Below are 18,420 nucleotides of genomic sequence, written 5' to 3' on the forward strand. Positions count from 1 at the left end.
CGGACGGCATCCTCTCTGCCCATGCTTATACTATGGTCCTTCCTTCATCTGGCCTATGGGTAGGTAGCCTAAGGGGTAGGGTGGGGATCATGAAGAGCAGAGTTACAATAGGGTCCACCTCCCCACCCCCCACTCTTATGTTTCTTCTCCTCTACAGCCCAAACAGTTCAGAAAAATGATCCAGCAAACTTTTCAGCAGTACGCCTCACTGAAGGAAGAGGAATGTGTCAGGAAATTTTTTAACACACTTGCCGGATTTGCCAACATTGACCAGGAGACCTATCGCTGTGAACTCATAGTAATACCATCTCCAACTTTCTTCAACCTCTTTAAGTTCTAGATTCCATGTTTCTCAATCTGAACCCAATGAGGGCAGCAGAGAGAAAAACAAACCAACAATCAGCTTTGGGTATTCTTGAGGGTCAGGGCATCCAGATGAAGCATATCTACCAAAGTAGGGTACTATTATTTCCATTGTAAAATGAGGTTATATGATATTTTATCTGACTTACTCAGGGGACTTTTCAATCTTTCTATTTTTTCAAGTCTCTTATGATAGTTATGATTTTCTCTATTGTTTTTTGTTTGATGGTAGTGTGTGTGTGTGTGTGTGTGTGTGTGTGTGTGTGTGTGTATGTATAGAGATGGGATGGGGTCTCTGCTTGAGGAAAGAAAAGGACTATAGAAATCTAACAGAACTCAAGAAAAACAAGATCAACATTGAAGGTCTAAGAAATCTTTGTTCCCCATTCTCTTATACCAAGTCAAGTATCAAGTATTATTGAGCACCTACTATATGTCATGTAGAGAGCTGGATGAGGGGAATATAAAGGAAAAAAATTCCTACATTTAAGGAATTTATATTCTAAGCCAATAGAGGTATTGAATTCAACTTAATTCAATAAGCTTTTCTTAAGGACTTGCTTTGTGTCAGCATTGGGGGTACAAAGACAAAACAAAATCAATGGCTGACTCATTTTAAGAAAGTTTTTTTTTCTTATCTTATTGGAGGCTTATTCTTAAAGTATATCTAGAAGGAATTGAATACAATGATTCATTCTCTATTTTCTTTCCAGCAAGGGTGGAATATTACTGTAGACCTGGTCATCGGACCGAAGGGCATCCGTCAGCTGACAAGTCAAGATGCAAAGGTAGGCTAGGGGTAATAAGGCACATGTGACGAAGGAGCCACAAGAAAGTCTGTCATATACCATTTATGGTGTAGCAGTCAGAACTCCCTCTATATTATTTCCTTCTCTACAAGAACATAGAAGGAGGGTGGGAATTCAACAGACATTTAATAAATGCTGACTATTAGGTGTCAGACATTGTGTTAGGACTTAGGATTCAAAAACAGAAAAAAAGAACCTAACACCACTTGAAAACAGCATATACAAAGACAATTTAATACCAGATATTTATAAAAATAGTTTCTTAAGGAAGGACATATGTCTAATATTATAGACAATTTCTTTTTTTGTATGATTTTTGATTGATTGATTTTTAATACACATTGCTTTATGAATCATGTTGGAAGAGGAAAATCAGAACATAAGGGAAAAACCAGGGGAGAGGGGAAAAAAACCCAGAAAAAACTAGTGAATATAGCATGTGTTGATTTACATTCAATCTCTATAGTTCTTTTTCTGGATGCAGATGATATTTTCTGTCCAAAGTCTATTGGGATTGCTTTGGATCATTGAACTACTGAGAAGAACCAAGTCTTTCATAGTTGATAATTGCACATTCTTGCTGTTACTGTATACAATGTATTCCTGGTTCTACTTGTTTAGCTCAGCATTAGTTCATGTAAAATTTTCAAGGCCTTTCTAAAATCAGATTGTTCATCATTTATAATAAAACAATAATATTCCATTATCTTCATATACCACAACTTATTCAACCATTCTCCAATTGATGGGTCATCTACTTATCTTCCAGTTCTTGATTACCACAAAAAGAGGAACAACAAACATTTTTGCACGTGTGGGTCCTTTTCCCTCCTTTATTATTTCCTTTACTCAAGAGGGGCTTGAATTCAAATGTGGCCTCAGATACTTACTAGCTGTGTGACCCTGGCAAGTCACTTCGATCCAGCTGCCTTCCAAAAAATGTAGTTCTGAGAAACAGATCTCAATTATGCCGTTGGGGCATAGTTGCAGCTTGCTCTCCAGAATGGTTGGATCATTTCACCACTCCACCAACAATGGATAACAAATTGGAAAATTTCTTAATAATAGAACAGGATTCTAGATGGCAAAATGGAAAAGGGAGGGAAGAACAGAAATATGATACAAGGAGGATAGATAAGATAGAAGGATATGAAGGAAGATGTGGTATAAAGAAATAAGGGATACTGAAGAGTCATCAGGAGATGGCCATGAGAAAAGTTTAATTCACTTCAGTCCAGATAGGATTTTTGAGCACCTTTTACATGTTAGATACTCTGCTCAATGCCAGGATACAGGGACAAAACATTGTCTGTGAGAGCATCCCAGAAGGTGAGCTCTCCTGTTTCCTACTTGATGAGTCACCACCCACACACCTCTCCCCCATGTCAAATATTCTAATTAGGCCTGATCTTTGAGTTCCAAGTAGTCAATAAAATCTAGATGTTGTTTCCCTTTATTTGAGTGAATGTAAAGAATCATTTATTCCCTGTAGCCCACCTGCCTGGCAGAATTCAAGCAGATAAAGTCCATCAAGTGTACACCGGTGGAAGAAGGACAAGCACTACTCCAGCTGGGGATTGAAGGAGCACCTCAGGTGAGATCATCATTGTGGAGGAGCTCCCCTATTAAATCACTTCTCATTTACTCATATATTCCATATCTGCCTACATATATCCATACTGTCTCCCCCAATGTAACGGGAGCTCCTTGAAAGCAGAGGGAGTTTTTCCCTTTTTTGGGTTTGAACCCAATTCTTCCTGACTTTAAGTCCTGTATTCTAGCCATGATGCTGTATTACTCTCTTCAATTTCCCACTGTCAGTTAAGGGAGGATTGTTTAGTAGATAGGTCTCTGCAGTTACAGTCAGGAAAGTGTGGGTTCAAATTCTTTGCAGTCAGGAAAACGTGGGTTCAAATTCTGTGTCTAATACTAGCTACACAAGCCCAGGCTAGTCATTAATATCTTCAAGCCTCAGTTTTCCCACCTATAAAATAAGGAATGATAATAATAATAACCTCTTACATATTTGTTATAACAATCAGATGAGGTATGTCAAACTGTTCTGGAAGGGTTGCTCTTTTACTTACTAGCTTGCTACCTACTTAAGAGGGTAACAAGTCACTAATGCCTTCAAGCCTCGGTTTCCTCACCTATAAAATGGATAATAATAATAAAATACCTATTTCAAAAAATTCTTTTTAAGAACCAGATAGGATCATTTATGTAAAGCTTGGTTGTTGGTTGCAAATGCAAGGTTGGAATTTGGTGAGATTGAGACTGAGACAATGAGGCAGAAGACCCCTCCTCCAAAAAAAATCCAAAATGGTTTAACTAGGCAAAAGCAACATGCATATATATATATATACATACACACATATATGTATATATGTGTATATTAGTATATATACACTTAACAAGGTTCCATAATGCATTGATGAATGCTAATCACCCTACATCCCCAATTCCCCAAGAGTAGCTGCAGGTTAGTAGCAATAGTAGCTTTCAGGGAGGAACCTCGAGAGGGAAGAGTCATACCCAATTCTCAGTCCTGGCTTGTATGTGGTTCATCATGTCACCAGTGGTGGCCCTTCACTTATTTAGCCAGATAGTGAAGCGGGTAGGGCTTTTTTTACTTAATATAGGACCTGAATAGGGTAGTTGTCTGCAAAGAACAATATCCTATTTTAGTGATAATTGTAGCCTTGTTCTGAATCTCCCATGTTAGATAATCATGACCAGGGGCTGCACAGGTACACTGAATTTCTAACTGTACCAAATGGCCCAGTTAGCCCCTCAGAGCCCATGGTCTAGGGAAAACATATGTGATCTACCACAAAAGTCCTTTGCAAACTTTAATAATAATAATAACTAAATAATAACAATAGCCAACTTTTTTTTTAATTTAATAGTCTTTTATTTACAGGTTATATGTATGGGTAACTTTACAGCATTAACAATTGCCAAACCTCTTGTTCCAATTTTTCACCTCTTACCCCCCACCCCCTCCCCCAGATGGCAGGATGACCAGTAGATGTTAAGTACATTAAAATATAAATTAGATACACAATAAGTATACATGACCAAAACGTTATTTTGCTGTACAAAAAGAATCAGACTCTGAAGTATTGTACAATTAGCTTGTGAAGGAAATCAAAAATGCAGGTGGGCATAAATATAGGGATTGGGAATTCAATGTAATGGTTTTTAGTCATCTCCCAGAGTTCTTTCTCTGGGCGTAGCTGGCAGTTCATTACTGCTCCATTAGAAATGATTTGGTTGATCTCGTTGCTGAGGATGGCCTGGTCCATCAGAACTGGTCATCATATAGTATTGTTGTTGAAGTATATAATGATCTCCTGGTCCTGCTCATTTCACTCAGCATCAGTTCGTGTAAGTCTCTCCAGGCCTTTCTGAAATCATCCTGTTGGTCATTTCTTACAGAACAATAATATTCCATAATATTCATATACCACAATTTATTCAGCCATTCTCCAACTGATGGGCATCCACTCGGTTTCCAGTTTCTATCCCCTACAAAAAGGGCTGCCACAAACATTCATGCACATACAGGTCCCTTTCCCTTCTTTATGATCTCTTTGGGATATAAGCCCAGTAGTAACACTGCTGGATCAAAGGGTATGCACAGTTTGATAACTTTTTGAGCATAGTTCCAAACTACTCTCCAGAATGGTTGGATTCGTTCACAACTCCACCAACAATGCAACAATGTCCCAGTTTTCCTGCATCCCCTCCAACAATCATCATTATTTTTTCCTGTCATCTTAGCCAATCTGACAGGTGTGTAGTGGTATCTTAGAGTTGTCTTAATTTGCATTTCTCTGATTAATAATGACTTGGAGCATCTTTTCATATGACTAGAAATAGTTTCAATTTCTTCATCTGAGAATTGTCTGTTCATATCCTTTGACCATTTTTCAATTGGAGAATGGAATAGCCAACATTTATGTAGCATTTTAAAGTTTGCAAAGGACTTAACTTACTTTTTTCATTTAGTCTCCATTTTTTTCTCACTTGACCTTTTTAAGGTAAGTCCTAATATCATCATTCCCAGTTTATAGATAAGAAAATTGAGGCTGAAAGATGAAGTGATTTGCCAAGGGTTACAAAGCTAATAAGTGTTTGAGACAGGATTTGAACTCTCTACTGGCACTCTACTCATGGTTCCACCTAGCAATCTGAATTAAATCTGAGCTGTTGTTGTTATTAATTGAGAAAAGAGAATCCAATTCTTTGACAGCAGTTCAGTTTGTGAAGGGATAAGGAGTACAGTGTTTCAGGAGGTAGGAATTTATGTAGAAGATATCAGTGCTTTATATCAAAGTTTGTGAAGGTAAAAGGACTTAAGACTAGCAATAACCAGGTGGTGAAGTAGACTGAGCATTGGACCTGGAGTAAGGAAGACCTGAATTCAAATGGGACCTCATATGCTCAATACTCTATCATTCTGGACAAATCAGTTAACTGCTGTCTGCCTCAGTTTCTCTATCTATAAAATGGGAATCATCAAATAGTTGTTATGAGGGTCAAATGAATTACTATTTGTAAAATGCTTTGCAAACCTAAAAGAGTTATGTAAACATCATTTTATTATATATATATATATATATATATATATATATATATATATTCCTTTATTAGGAAGCTGGTCAAAGGGATTGATCTGAAGAAGCAAAAAGTAGCTCTCAAGAAGGTCTGAGAGGGGCAGCTATTTGGCATAGGGGATAAAGCATTGATTCTGGAGTTAGAGGGGCTTGAATTCAAATATGGCCTCAGATACTTACTAGCTGTGTGACCCTGGCAAGTCACTTTGATCCAGCTGCCTCCCAAAAAAAGTAGTTCTGAGAAACAGATCTCAAGAACAGAGGAGTAACCTAGATGACATATCCAGAGACCCTGGGTTTCCCCCAGTTCTTATATGGAAAGATTCTGATGGGTAGTGCTGTATGGGCCCCATCATGTCTATACTAGGTCTGTTCATGGTCCCCATGAATCTTAGTCCTTTGGTCTTTCTCCTGCAGTCCTTATCCATCAAAACCTCTTCCTTGGCTGAGGCTGAGAACATGGCTGATCTGATTGATGGCTATTGCCGGATACAGGGTGAACATAAGGGCTCTCTCATTGTTTGCTCCAAAAAAGGTGGGTATCTTTAAAATATCTTTAAAAAGGTAATTGTGTAAGGGGGTGGGAATGGGCAGCTAGATGGAGCACTGCATAGAATCCCAACCCTGAAGGACTTGAGTTCAATCTGGCTTCAGACATTTAACATTAGCTATGTGACCCTGGACAAGTCACTTAAACCCAATTGCCTTACACACACACACACACACACACACACACACACACACACACACACAGAGTAATTGGAATGAGGAATGGGGAACTGATAAATCCCCAAGGCCAGGCCTGCAGGAAGCTAATGGGACAATGGGAAGAGAAGCCTTATGGATGCATAGGCTCAGAGGTAGAGAGCTGGAGCTTATGGGCTATTTAGTCCGATCTCTTCATCTTTTTGGTTCCTTCCTCCCTGTCCCCCATGCCTGGAATGCTTTCTCTTCTCACTTATACTATTCCCTTCAAGAGTCTACTCAGATGCCATTTCTTAACAAGAGATCTTTTCTGAAACCCCAGGTTGTTAGCTAGTCCCAATTCTCCCAAAACTATTTTGTATTTATTCTGCTGATATTTTGGTAATATGTGTTGTTTCTTCCAACAGAATGTAAGCTCCATTGAGGGGCAGAACTTATTTTATAACCCTATTATTTAGCAGGATGCTAAGTCTATATAATAAATGTTCAATAGATACTGATTAAATTACATTGAATACAAGACCTGAATGATGAAGAGTGCGAAGAGAGTTTTATTTGGAGCCAGAGGACTTGAGTTTGAAATCCCAGCTCTCTTATTTAATACTTGTGTGATCTTAGAAAACTCACTTGGCTTGTCTCAGTCTGAATCCCTTAACTACCAAGTGAGCTTGACCTAGATGGCCACTGAGGTCTCGCCCAAATCTAACTCTGTGATCCCAATAATGGCTAGATCACCTTCTCCAACCTCAACATCCAATCCCTAGTCCGTGATCAAAAGACTACAATGAGAGTCAGAATATGAATCAATCCAGCTAACAGAAGAAAGTTCTAGGAGGAACAAATGACCATTCAGTATCCAGACTCCTTCTCGTTCCCAATTTCACATCCTTTTATCTCTTTCAGATGGTGAGAAGCGGAACAGCCTGCCTCAGATCCCTACCCTGTGAGTAGAGTGGGACAGTTCTGAGTGCCACCTGGGGTGGATCCTGTGTGAAAGGAGGAAGGACAAATAGAGACCTCAACCTTTACAGATTTGCTGGTCTAGATCCTAAGTCATTCATTTCTTACTAAGAAGTTCCCATGGCTTAATTGTTGCCTGGGTCATTTTACAGGGTAGTTAGTTTGTCTTGTTCTACATCACCATACCTAGCAGTAGTAACTGAGAACATTTCTTGGGATTGAGGAAAGGTGGAAGAGGTGACCCTTTTCCATATTAGAAATAACCATGGTTTACAGTTGAAGGGGGGATTGCCTTTCACAGAGTGGATTATAGGTCAGATCATCTGAAAAGGAAATAAGGCTATAGAGGAGTGCTTAGTCATGGACTGGTGGGGTCTTCTCCAAAGGCCTAAACACAGACTAGCTTCTAATTCGTGCTCTCTTGATGCTTCCCCTTCTACAGACACTTTGGAGAGAGGAGATCCCAGTTCTCAGAAAGCTGCAGCATTGGTAAGCTACATATATTAATCACCCTATCTCTTATCTCCCTGCCCTTTCTCTTTCAAAACCCTTCCAAGGATTCCCTCAGAAAAGAAAGAAAGGCAGCTTTAAACCATTGTTGATTCTGCCCCCAGCAACCATAATTCCAGTTAAAGGCCTTAATCCAAGGGGTTACCTTCATTCTCTCACTGAGCTTTTGGTATCTACCTGAGGCTAATGAAGAGACAGAAGGCAGAGGCATCTTTTCACCTTCTGGTCCCACTTTAGGGACCAGTTCTGATGGTAGTAGGGAGGGAATGCTGGAAAGATTCAGGTCCAAGTAGGCAAAAGATCTAAGAAGCAACATTGTCCCTATTTTTCTACCAATTTCATTCTCCTCTTAAAACCGCCTGCCTGCTCAATTGTTAGATAATGGAGAGAATTGCCATGTAGAAGTGTACCTGATCCTGCAAAAATATAGGGATATGACTCATGCCAGCTCCATTATTCCTGAGCTGTAGGGAATGAAGCCACCCACCGGATTCCTGGTTTCATGTTTGGGGACCTCTTAATAATGGGATGGGCCTTCTTTTTGTCCTTTCAGAATCAGACATTTATGCAGAAATTCCTGACGACACCCTGCGGAGGTCTGGAGGTAGGCTCTGAGCAAAATTGCAAGTTTTTCTCTGCTTCCTCCCTCCCCCCAAATCTTCATTGTATAGCACAGTATTTGGTGCATAGTAGGTGCTTAATAAATATTTGCTGAATGAATGCTGAAAGCCACATTCAGTGTCCAGGCCTTGGGCAAGCAGACAAGGTGATTGGAGTGTAATGAAGGGAATTCTCTTTTCTTTTTTTCCCATATTTAACACCAACAAATTGATGCATCCCAATTTAATCATTATTAATATAAATAACATTAATGTTAGTATTCATTCATTCATTCAGCATGTATAGAACCTGACATTCTCATGGGTTCTATTGAAGGGATATTATAGAAGTAGATAATTCCAACCCTTCCAAGGGGAAAATTCTTTTAGAGCTGAGAAAACAGGGAAGTCCAGATATATAGAAACTCAGAGCTGAAGAGATCTGAAGCAGATAAAATTGAAGAATGGAAAGATACTGGCTTTGTGATCAAAGGATAAGGGTTCAAATCCTACCTGTAATACTGGCTATGTAACCTTGCATAAGTAACAAAGTTTTTGAACCTCAGTTTCCTCTTTTTTAAGCTAAGGAGGTTGGACTAAACTTTTTCTGAACTCCCTTCTAGCTCTTGATCTCTGAGCCTATTACAGGCCATTTAGTTCAGTTTTCTCATTTTCTAGACCAAAAAAAAAAAAAAACCAACAAAAAAACCTGAAGGCCAGAGAGATAAAATTACTTGTTCAAGGGCATATAATCATTTAGTGAATATCCTAGGTGGCTTGAAGTATCCAGAATTCATTGCATTTTCCAAATTATTGTCCTTCCTCCAAGCCTCACCTAGTGCTTCCATGCTTAGACTCCTAGGTTCTGGTCAGGGATACTGTGGCTGGGTGACTAAGAAAGCCTGGAACCTTCAGGAAACTGCCACTATGCATAACAGGGAGCTAGATTTGGAGTTCAGAAGACTTGAATTCAAATCCCAATTCAGATGCTGGACAAATCATTTAGCCACTCTGAGAATCATGCCCCTCATCTGTGAGATGCAAGTGCTGGTCTTAATGGCCACTAAAGTCCCTGCAAGCTCTAGATTTCTATTTCTAGTACTTTATTTTCTCAAAAATAGTCAGGTTACTGAGAAGAACCACTGTCATGCATTTACTCCTTTTTGGGACTCGTGGTTTTCTTGTGTCTTCAGGTCTCCAGTATGGTGTTGCACGGGAGGATGTGGTTCTGGGCCGCATCCTGGGGGAAGGCTTCTTTGGGGAGGTGTATGAAGGTGTCTACCAGAATCATGTAAGTACCAATTGCTCTGATCCTCTCATTTCCTTTACCACATGATCTGGGGCCAAAACCATTACCATGTAAGGGGAAGCATTGATAAGTCATGAGGGGCTTGAATCTATACCTATTTGGTAGAAGAAATAGTCCTGGAATGTTTGCGGTAATAGGGGTGATGAGAAAAAGAATTAACTTATCATTGCAATATAAAAGCCAAGAATAGAACTGAGGGGCATTTTGAAAGAAGGGAAAGGGAGTGCTAAATGGAAGAAACAAACTTTATTAGGCTCTTATTTTGTTCCAGGTACTGGGCTAGGAACTGGGAATACAAAGACAAAAGTAGACAGTCCCTCTCAAGGAGTTTACATTCTAATAGAATGAGATGGTAGTAGTTATCTGATCCCACATCCTAATTTTACAGATGAGGAAACTGAGATTCAACTAGGTATACTAGCTTGCCTAAGATCATATAGGTGCTAAGTGGCAGAGTTGGGATTTGAACCTATACTTTTTGAATGAGAAACAGGGTTCTTTCCATTATATCATAATGTCTCATAAGGGTAATGAGGCAGCCCACTGAGCCCATAGCATTAGGGTTGGGACTGACATGTATAAAGCAGATTGAGAATGAGCAGGGATGGGATCAGATTGGGGATTTGATCAGGGAGCCTCCGACAATGACAGGAGGAGAGCCCATGACCATCTTAAATTTTCAGGTGTCCCTGTACTTCCTTCTAGGCATTTTAGAGTTGCTCTAAGATTAAGGAAGTTCTAGGCTTGGGTCCCTTGAGGAGTTTTTTTGGAATAGAGTAAGTTCTCTCTTGTTTGATTAGTTTCCCATCTTTTAGGCCACAGACAGAGAGATGCAAATTAGGTAGGAAATTAGAGATTTCTATAGAAGATCCCAAAGTGAGAAAGGAAGTTTCCAGAAGTGAAGTGATACTAGTCAAGAAAAAGAGAATTAGCTAAGACATAGTTTATTAAATTGAGAAAGACCAGGACTGAAAAGCCAGAGTTTTTCTGGACATTAGCAATGTGTAGCTAATTATGGGAGAGCCAGTAAAGCAAGAGGTTCATGGCATAAGAAGTAGGCAGCCAGAGAAACTTTCCCTTGACTACAACTGGACCAAAGGACCCTGATCTCATCTCTGGTTGCAGAAAGGAGAGCGTGTCAATGTGGCTGTGAAAACCTGCAAGAAGGACTGCAGTTTTGAAAATAAAGAGAAGTTCATGAGTGAAGCAGGTAGGTCAACTACCCTATAGATAATAGAATCGTGGCTCTAGACTTGTTGCTCAGGTGGTAAGTTACAAAAGTGGAACACAGATTGAGGTCTTATGATTCTGGAGTCCTTTCCATTAAACTACCCTTTCTCCCATGATGATCTTGGCTGAGAGAGGTAAGCAGATGATGGCAGAAGGAGGAAAATCCTATCTCTAAGCCTCTAAGTTGGAATGCAAACTCAGAGATGGGAGGGGCAAGAGGAGAAGCAAGAGGAAGCAGTAGAGGCAGAAGTAGTGGGAAGGGATTGCTGATGAGGCCCAAGCAGGGAATTTTGGGAAATAAAGGAAGATTAGTCCCCTTTACCTGAACCTCCCTTCAGCCTTCTCTACTGTTCTCCTAATTTGGGGCAGGATGTAGTCTTTCAGATGGATTTTTTCAACTTGTATTTATATCTTTTGTTTTAATATTACTTTCAGTTCCTAATATATCCCTCCTTTCTTTCCTACCAAGAGATCCATCCCTTATAAAAAGGAATAAAAAAGCTGGGAATATGTGGAGGCAGGGGGAAAGAGTAGTATAGCAAAACTAATGAACATATCAACTTATGATTTGGACAATTTATGCAGTATTCTATAGTCCTCCATCTCCATAGAGCAGGAAAGGAGACAATCTTTTATTGCTTAAATTTGTTTATTATAATTACTCAATATTGTTTAATTTTTTTCTTTCTATTTATGTTCTCCACTTTCTGTGACCCTGTTCTCTTCTGTCTGTCCCTCCCCCCAGTGTTAATGAAGAATTTGGATCATCCCCATATTGTAAAGCTGATAGGTATCATTGAAGAGGAGCCCACGTGGATTATCATGGAGCTGTACCCATATGGAGAGGTGAGTACAGAGAAGGAGGGAGGAAAGAAGCTTCTGTAGAGGCAAATCAACTCCTTGGTAATCTGTTTTTACAACTGACCAAGGATTGATCTGGGCTTTTAGGAATGAGGTATTTTATAGAGTTAGGGCTCTGAATCTCAGCATTGTGCCTTCTTTTTTTTTAAGTAGGAGAAACCAGGTGTTATCAGAAAAATATCCTTAGATAATCACATAGGACCTCATCATCTGTCACTTGGACTATTGCAGCAGCCTCCCAGTTAGTGTGACTGCCTTGAGTCTTTCCACTTTCTAATTTACCTTCCATATAGCCACTAAGTTCATATTCCTAAAGATTATTTGTCTATATGATTCCCCTACTCAAGAAGCTTCAGTAACTCCCAAATACCTCTAGTATAAAGTATAAACCCATCTAATTGACATTTGAAGCCCTCCACACTATAGCTTCAGTCTATTTTTCTAGGCAAATTACCTATCACTTCTGTTCACATATTCTACTTTCCCTGACTGTACATGACATTCTCTTCCCAACCTCTCTGGGCCCCATGTCCTGTCTCATCATCTCTTCCACTTGGAAACTCTAGCTCCTTTTAAGTTTCAGCAGAAGGTAACATAGGCTGCTGAGAGGCAGTATGGTATCTAAGATAGGCCATGGGATTTTGAATCAAGGAAAACTATCTCGGATACTTACTAGCTCTGTGACCCTGGGTAAGCCATTTAACTCCTTTATGCCTTAGTTTCTCCAATTAGGGTTGGATTCCATGACCTCTGTTTCTAGCTCCCAGGTCTATGATCCTTTGATTACATATCAGTTACATCCCACGAGAGGTATTTCCTGATCCTTTCAGTTACTACCCTTCCCTTCTGCACCATAATTACTTTGTATTTATTTTGTCTATACTTTGTATTTATTTTTTTTTATATGTTGTTTCTCCCCAGCAGAATGTGAGCTCCTTTGAAGGCAGGAACTATTTCATTTTTGCCTCTGTATCTCCAGTTGGATCCTCTGTATCTGGAAAAGAAGTCCCAGCCCTTTTTTCTGATAGTCTGTTTTCCCTTTTCCTTACAGCTTGGACACTACCTGGAGCACAATAAAAATTCCTTAAAGGTGCTCACCCTCATCTTGTATTCGCTGCAGATATGCAAAGCTATGGCTTACCTGGAGAGCATCAGCTGTGTCCACAGGTAGGTGGAGAGAGAGGAATGACAACAGAGAGTATAGTAGAACCTAAGGGTCCAGTGATAGGTTCTATCTCTGGAAGGCTCATCTGGTCATTTAGTCCAATCTTTCATTTTAAAGATGGAGCAACTAGAGCCTGGGAAGTGAAATGATTTACCCAGTGTCATCCACCCAATAGTAAGCTTGAGAGCTTGGCCTTTAATCAAGGTCCTTTAACTCTAAACCATGGATTCTTCCCACTTCATCATATTGATTCAAAGCTAGGGAATCTTAGAGGATCAGGGAGAAATTCTGTGTCATAGCCCACTCTCCAGGAGGTTTGAGCTAGAGCAGGAATATGATGAGGACCATCCTTTAATTTGGGGAGATTTTTTTTAAAGACACTTTTAAAAAAATTGATGTTTTTTAATTTCCTAAATTATTATAGTACACTATATATTCCTCCCCCTCCCTATTCCTAGTAGGCTTCCCATATGACAAATAGTATTTTTGAGAGAGAAAAAAATCAGCATAAATGATTGCATAATCATGTGCAATATATAATATCTCTATAGAGGTTGGAAGTGTCTTTTCATATCTCCCCATTTGAATCTCACTTAATCTTTATAATTTTGTTACATTTACTTTTGATTTGTGATGTATTCTTTTTTGAAAAATTTTTTATTGATCTTTTGTTTTTATATTACCTAAATATCTGCCTGTATCCTTCTCTTCTCAAATCTCAGAGGGCCATCTCTTAAAAAGAGATTTTTTTAAAAAAGTTCTTTTTTAATAAAATCATTTTCAGTTCAAAATTTTCTTCTTTCTTCCAATCTTTCCTTGCCCATTGAGAAAACAATACAATGCCCATGATTTAAAGTTGTGCAAGACATAATTCTGTATTAGCCATGTTGTACAAAGAAAGCAAGAAAAAGAAAGAAAACAATAAATTTTCATTGATATCTTTCGAATTCTTCCCCTTGTTCCCAGAGGGCAATTCCATATTACAAATAATATTTAAAAAAAAAACAAAAGAAAAACAGTAACAAGAAAAAAAAATCACCAAAATCAATCAACATATCAAATCAGGGAGCAAAACTTGACATGATTTTAATGCCAATTAAAGCAAACTAAATTCCAAAAGAGGAAGATAGTAAAGAGGTAAATATATAGGGGGAAAAAGAGAAATCAAATGCTTTGTGTCACTGATATGCTGATTTTTAAGGCTTGGAAATGGAGTTGAAGAGTGGTCAGGATCTTTGTGCACAGATACCCTACCCATAGTTCCCTGGATAGATTTCATGGGGGGAACCTTCCAGAGGTGTCTTTAGAACTGAAACATCACTAGGTCAAGTTGAAGGCATCTAATTATGTACTACAGCTACATTAACTTTAGGCACCTCGATTATTGATGCTCATTAGCTTCAAGCATCCTATTATCACTGTCCAGTAGGCTGTTTTCTGATAGTCAACAATCTTTTAAACTTAGCATATTGGCTTTTCAAGGTATAAGGCAAGAAAGCCTAAGGGAAAATATATCATTCCTAATTACATCTTTCCCAAGGCCATGTATCTTTGGGGTTAATATTACATCATCCCTTAGGGTTACACCACATCTATATAGTCACATCTAAAAAGAAATAGCAAGTACTGAGGCAGGGAAGAAATTCATCTTATATTAATGGATCACATGTTGGTCTCTGTGAGGAAAGACCCCAATGACTTTCTCTTTATAGCACTGTCTCTAATTGAATACTGGTAGCAAAAGAGTCTAGCCAATAGGAGAGATACATCAAGATAAAAATTAGTTGAAGATAATGGTTGAAACTTAAAATGCTTTTTGAAGGCTTCCCCAGGTCTGATCACACAGTCAACCAAGAGACTTCTAATCCCATGTGCTAACATAAGTAGACAAATTAGTTGTTAATAAAACAAGTTACAGAATTCTTACAAATGTTCCAATATTTCTCTAAAGCCTTTATCTTATATCATTTAATTCTCATAAAAGTAATTCTCCCAGCCTCTTCCATAGAAAAAGACACTGACTATCAAAGGCATTCGAAGCCAGTCCTGTTACATATGCACAAAATTATTTGTACATTGTTTTTCCCATTAAAATGTTCCTCTGAGAGAGGAACCCTGTGTCTTTCTTTGTATCCCTCATGTTTAACATAGCACTTTCTATACAGTTAGCACTTAATAGACTGATTTGCTTGTTAATATTGCAATGGAGGACATATTATATTTCAAAGATGGTACATGGATGATACATACCAAATAGAGAGAAGATAACCTGAAAGAGAGAAATGTGACTTGCATTCACTGGGGTTGGAGATAAGATGCTGAAGCAGCACTGGAACCAGACATCAAAGTCCTGGGATTATATTTCCTTAGAGTGAAATAATTGCCTATTGGATCCTTCTGTGACATATGAAGGACAGACCAGAGATCCTGACTAGAATTCATTTCCATTTATGCCATCCCAAGAAGTTTTTCTGTATCATGAATAGGAGGTTAAACCTGGAGTCAGGAAAACCTGAATTCAAATATTTCCTTTCAGTTTCCTTTTCTTCATCTGTGAAATGAGAATAATAATAGTGGCTAAGACAGAATGTTGTTGTGAGGATCAAATGAAATAATATGTGTAAAACACTTTGTAGACCTTAAAGCATGATGTCATTTTTTTATTAAAGCTTTTTATTTTTAAAAACATATACATGGACAATTCTTCAACATTAGTCCTTGCAAAACCTTGTGTTCCAATTTTCCCTCCTTTCCCCCACACCCTTCCCTAGATGGCAAGTAGTCTAATATATGTTAAACATGGTAGAATATATGTTAAATCTAATGTATTCATACATATTTATACAATTATTGTGCTGCACAAGAAAAATCAAATCAAACCAGTAAAAAAAAAAAAGGACAAGCAAAATAAAATGCAAGCAAGCAACAACAAAAAGAGTGAAAATGCTATGTTGTGAATCACATTCAGTTCCCACAATTCTCTCACTGGATGTAGATGGCTCTCTTCACTGAACAAGAAATTGGTTTGAATCATCTCATTGTTGAAGAGAGCCACATCCATTAGAACTGATCATCATATAATTTTGTTGTTGCTGTGTATAATGATCAGGAGATCAGTTCTGCTCATTTCATTCAGCATCAGTTCACATAGGTCTCTCCAAGCCTCTCTGAAATCATCCTGCTGGTCAATTCTTACAGAACAGTAATATTCAATAACATTCATATACCATAATTTGTTCAACCATTCTCTGTTTGATGGGCACATGATGTCAATATTGACTGTTAATATTATTCTGGTCATCATCACTATCATCCTTTCTATAGGGACATTGCAGTCAGAAACGTTTTGGTGGCTTCTCCTGAATGTGTGAAACTTGGGGATTTTGGTCTTTCTCGGTACATTGAGGATGAAGAGTATTATAAAGGTGAGAAGTAGCTATCCTTAATCTTTATGTTGCCAACCAAGAACTGTTAATGAAACCCAGAATCAGAATCAGGAAAACATGGTTTTGGTAGATGAATGGATAGGGAAGGAATCCAAGTCTAGGGTCTTTGGAAATGGGAAATTTCTTCTCTGATCTTTTCAGTTCTAAAAATAACTCTTATTCAATACTCATCTCCCCTTAAGCCTCTGTGACGCGCCTCCCAATTAAATGGATGTCCCCTGAATCCATTAACTTCCGTCGGTTCACAACTGCCAGTGATGTCTGGATGTTTGGTGAGTAAGAACATAGGGAAACAGAGGAAGGTATTTCTTATCTCGTCTTTCCTTGATGGTGAAAGGTCAAAGGTTCCTTGATGATGCTAGGGATGAAGCTGGCACATGTCTCAAGCCTGTACTGCCTGCTTAGCCATGCCAACTAATGAATTTCAGAAGGGCTGGGATTTAGGTAAAATCAAGGACTGACCCTGGGCCGTGTCTGCTGTTCCTTCAGGAAATAACTATTATGAATAGAATAGATGGTGATTTTGGAACTAAGTTAAGACTTAGGAATACTATGAGCAATCAAAATGGATGAAGCTGTAGAAGAGAGTTGTGTAACTTTGCAGAAGGGAGTTGAAAGAAGTTGAAGGAAAGGAAAGATTATAAGAGACAGATGGTACAAATTTTACAATATGGGGGCTGGCCAGTACAAAAGCAGAGCAATAAAGGATGGATGACAAATTGGATGGCAAACAGAGAGAAGGCCAGCTTGATTAGATTTCAAAGTGCAGGAGGAATAATGTATGATAAGAATGGAAAGGTAGATTTGGGCCAGGTTATAAAGGACTTTTAATGGTAACTTAAATTTATATTGTATCTTAAAGGCAATAGGGACCCACTAGACTGGAATGACATGGCCATATCTATACTTAATCATCACTTTGACAGCTGTATAAAGAATGGCCTGAGGTGGGGAGTAACTTGGGTCAGGAATATCAATAAAAATGAGCTAGGCAAGAGGTAATGAAGATCTAAAATAAGATGACAGCTGTATGAATAGAGAGAATGAACAAGTATGATCAGGCAAAATAAATTCATACATTAGCAATATCCCAAAAAGCATACTTAATTCTGCTTTTCTAATCCCATCACTTCTATGCCAAAATGTGGGAGGAATGCATCATTAGTTTCCAGAAGTCCTGACTGGATCAGAATGAAATCTATTTTACTTTATATTATTGCAGTCATTATGTAAATCATTTTGACTCAGCTCACTTTCCTCTGAAATTCTCATTTTTGACATTTCTTAGCGCATTTTAAAAAATTAAATTTATTTTCAGTTGACAAAATCTTTTTCTCTCATCACCCACCCACCAATTTGAAGAGGGGAGAAACAAAGCACTTGAGCCAATTAAGTATAGGATATAGCTTTGAAGTAAAATCATGCAAAACAAATTCCATTATCATCTGTGTCCAAAAATTTATGTCTTATTCTCTACTTTGAGTTAAGAGGCGAATATAGTACATTTCTTCATCACTTCTCTGGAATAATGGTTGGTTATTGAATTGATGAGAGTTCTTAAGCCATTCAAAATTGTTTTTACAGTGATTTATCATCTAAATTGTTTTCCCTGTTCCCTTACTTTATTCTGCATCAGTTCACACAAGTCTTCCAAGGTTTCTCTAAATTCTTCATATTTTTCATTTCTTATGGCCTAGTTATATTCATATACCATCTTTTGTCTAGTCACTCTCTAACTGATGGGTATCCCCTTTGTTTTGGGGCATTCTGCTTGGGATGTCTATGTCAGTTATCAAGGCAACTCCCGAGGAAGTCTTCAAGCAGGAATACCTTACTTCTAG

At 38.4% G+C, this 18,420-nt stretch overlaps 1 protein-coding gene across 5 annotated transcripts in view; it reads left to right on the forward strand.

Annotated features, from left to right (window-relative positions):
- Positions 1–18,420, forward strand: part of PTK2B (protein tyrosine kinase 2 beta) — a 167,445-nt gene that overhangs the window by 131,369 nt on the left and 17,656 nt on the right. For all 5 annotated transcript variants that reach the window (XM_012539814.3, XM_003757786.4, XM_012539817.3 and 2 more), the window contains 13 exons: positions 158–298; positions 1,077–1,151; positions 2,665–2,766; positions 6,212–6,329; positions 7,403–7,442; positions 7,902–7,948; positions 8,523–8,573; positions 9,762–9,859; positions 11,003–11,087; positions 11,853–11,953; positions 13,020–13,135; positions 16,458–16,558; positions 16,762–16,851. In XM_012539814.3, the coding sequence (XP_012395268.1) occupies positions 158–298; positions 1,077–1,151; positions 2,665–2,766; positions 6,212–6,329; positions 7,403–7,442; positions 7,902–7,948; positions 8,523–8,573; positions 9,762–9,859; positions 11,003–11,087; positions 11,853–11,953; positions 13,020–13,135; positions 16,458–16,558; positions 16,762–16,851 (1,165 nt within the window). The remainder of the gene's footprint in view (positions 1–157; positions 299–1,076; positions 1,152–2,664; positions 2,767–6,211; positions 6,330–7,402; positions 7,443–7,901; positions 7,949–8,522; positions 8,574–9,761; positions 9,860–11,002; positions 11,088–11,852; positions 11,954–13,019; positions 13,136–16,457; positions 16,559–16,761; positions 16,852–18,420) is intronic.

The sequence above is a fragment of the Sarcophilus harrisii genome, chromosome 2, assembly GCF_902635505.1.
Source record: "Sarcophilus harrisii chromosome 2, mSarHar1.11, whole genome shotgun sequence".
Classification (NCBI taxonomy): Eukaryota; Metazoa; Chordata; class Mammalia; order Dasyuromorphia; family Dasyuridae; genus Sarcophilus; species Sarcophilus harrisii.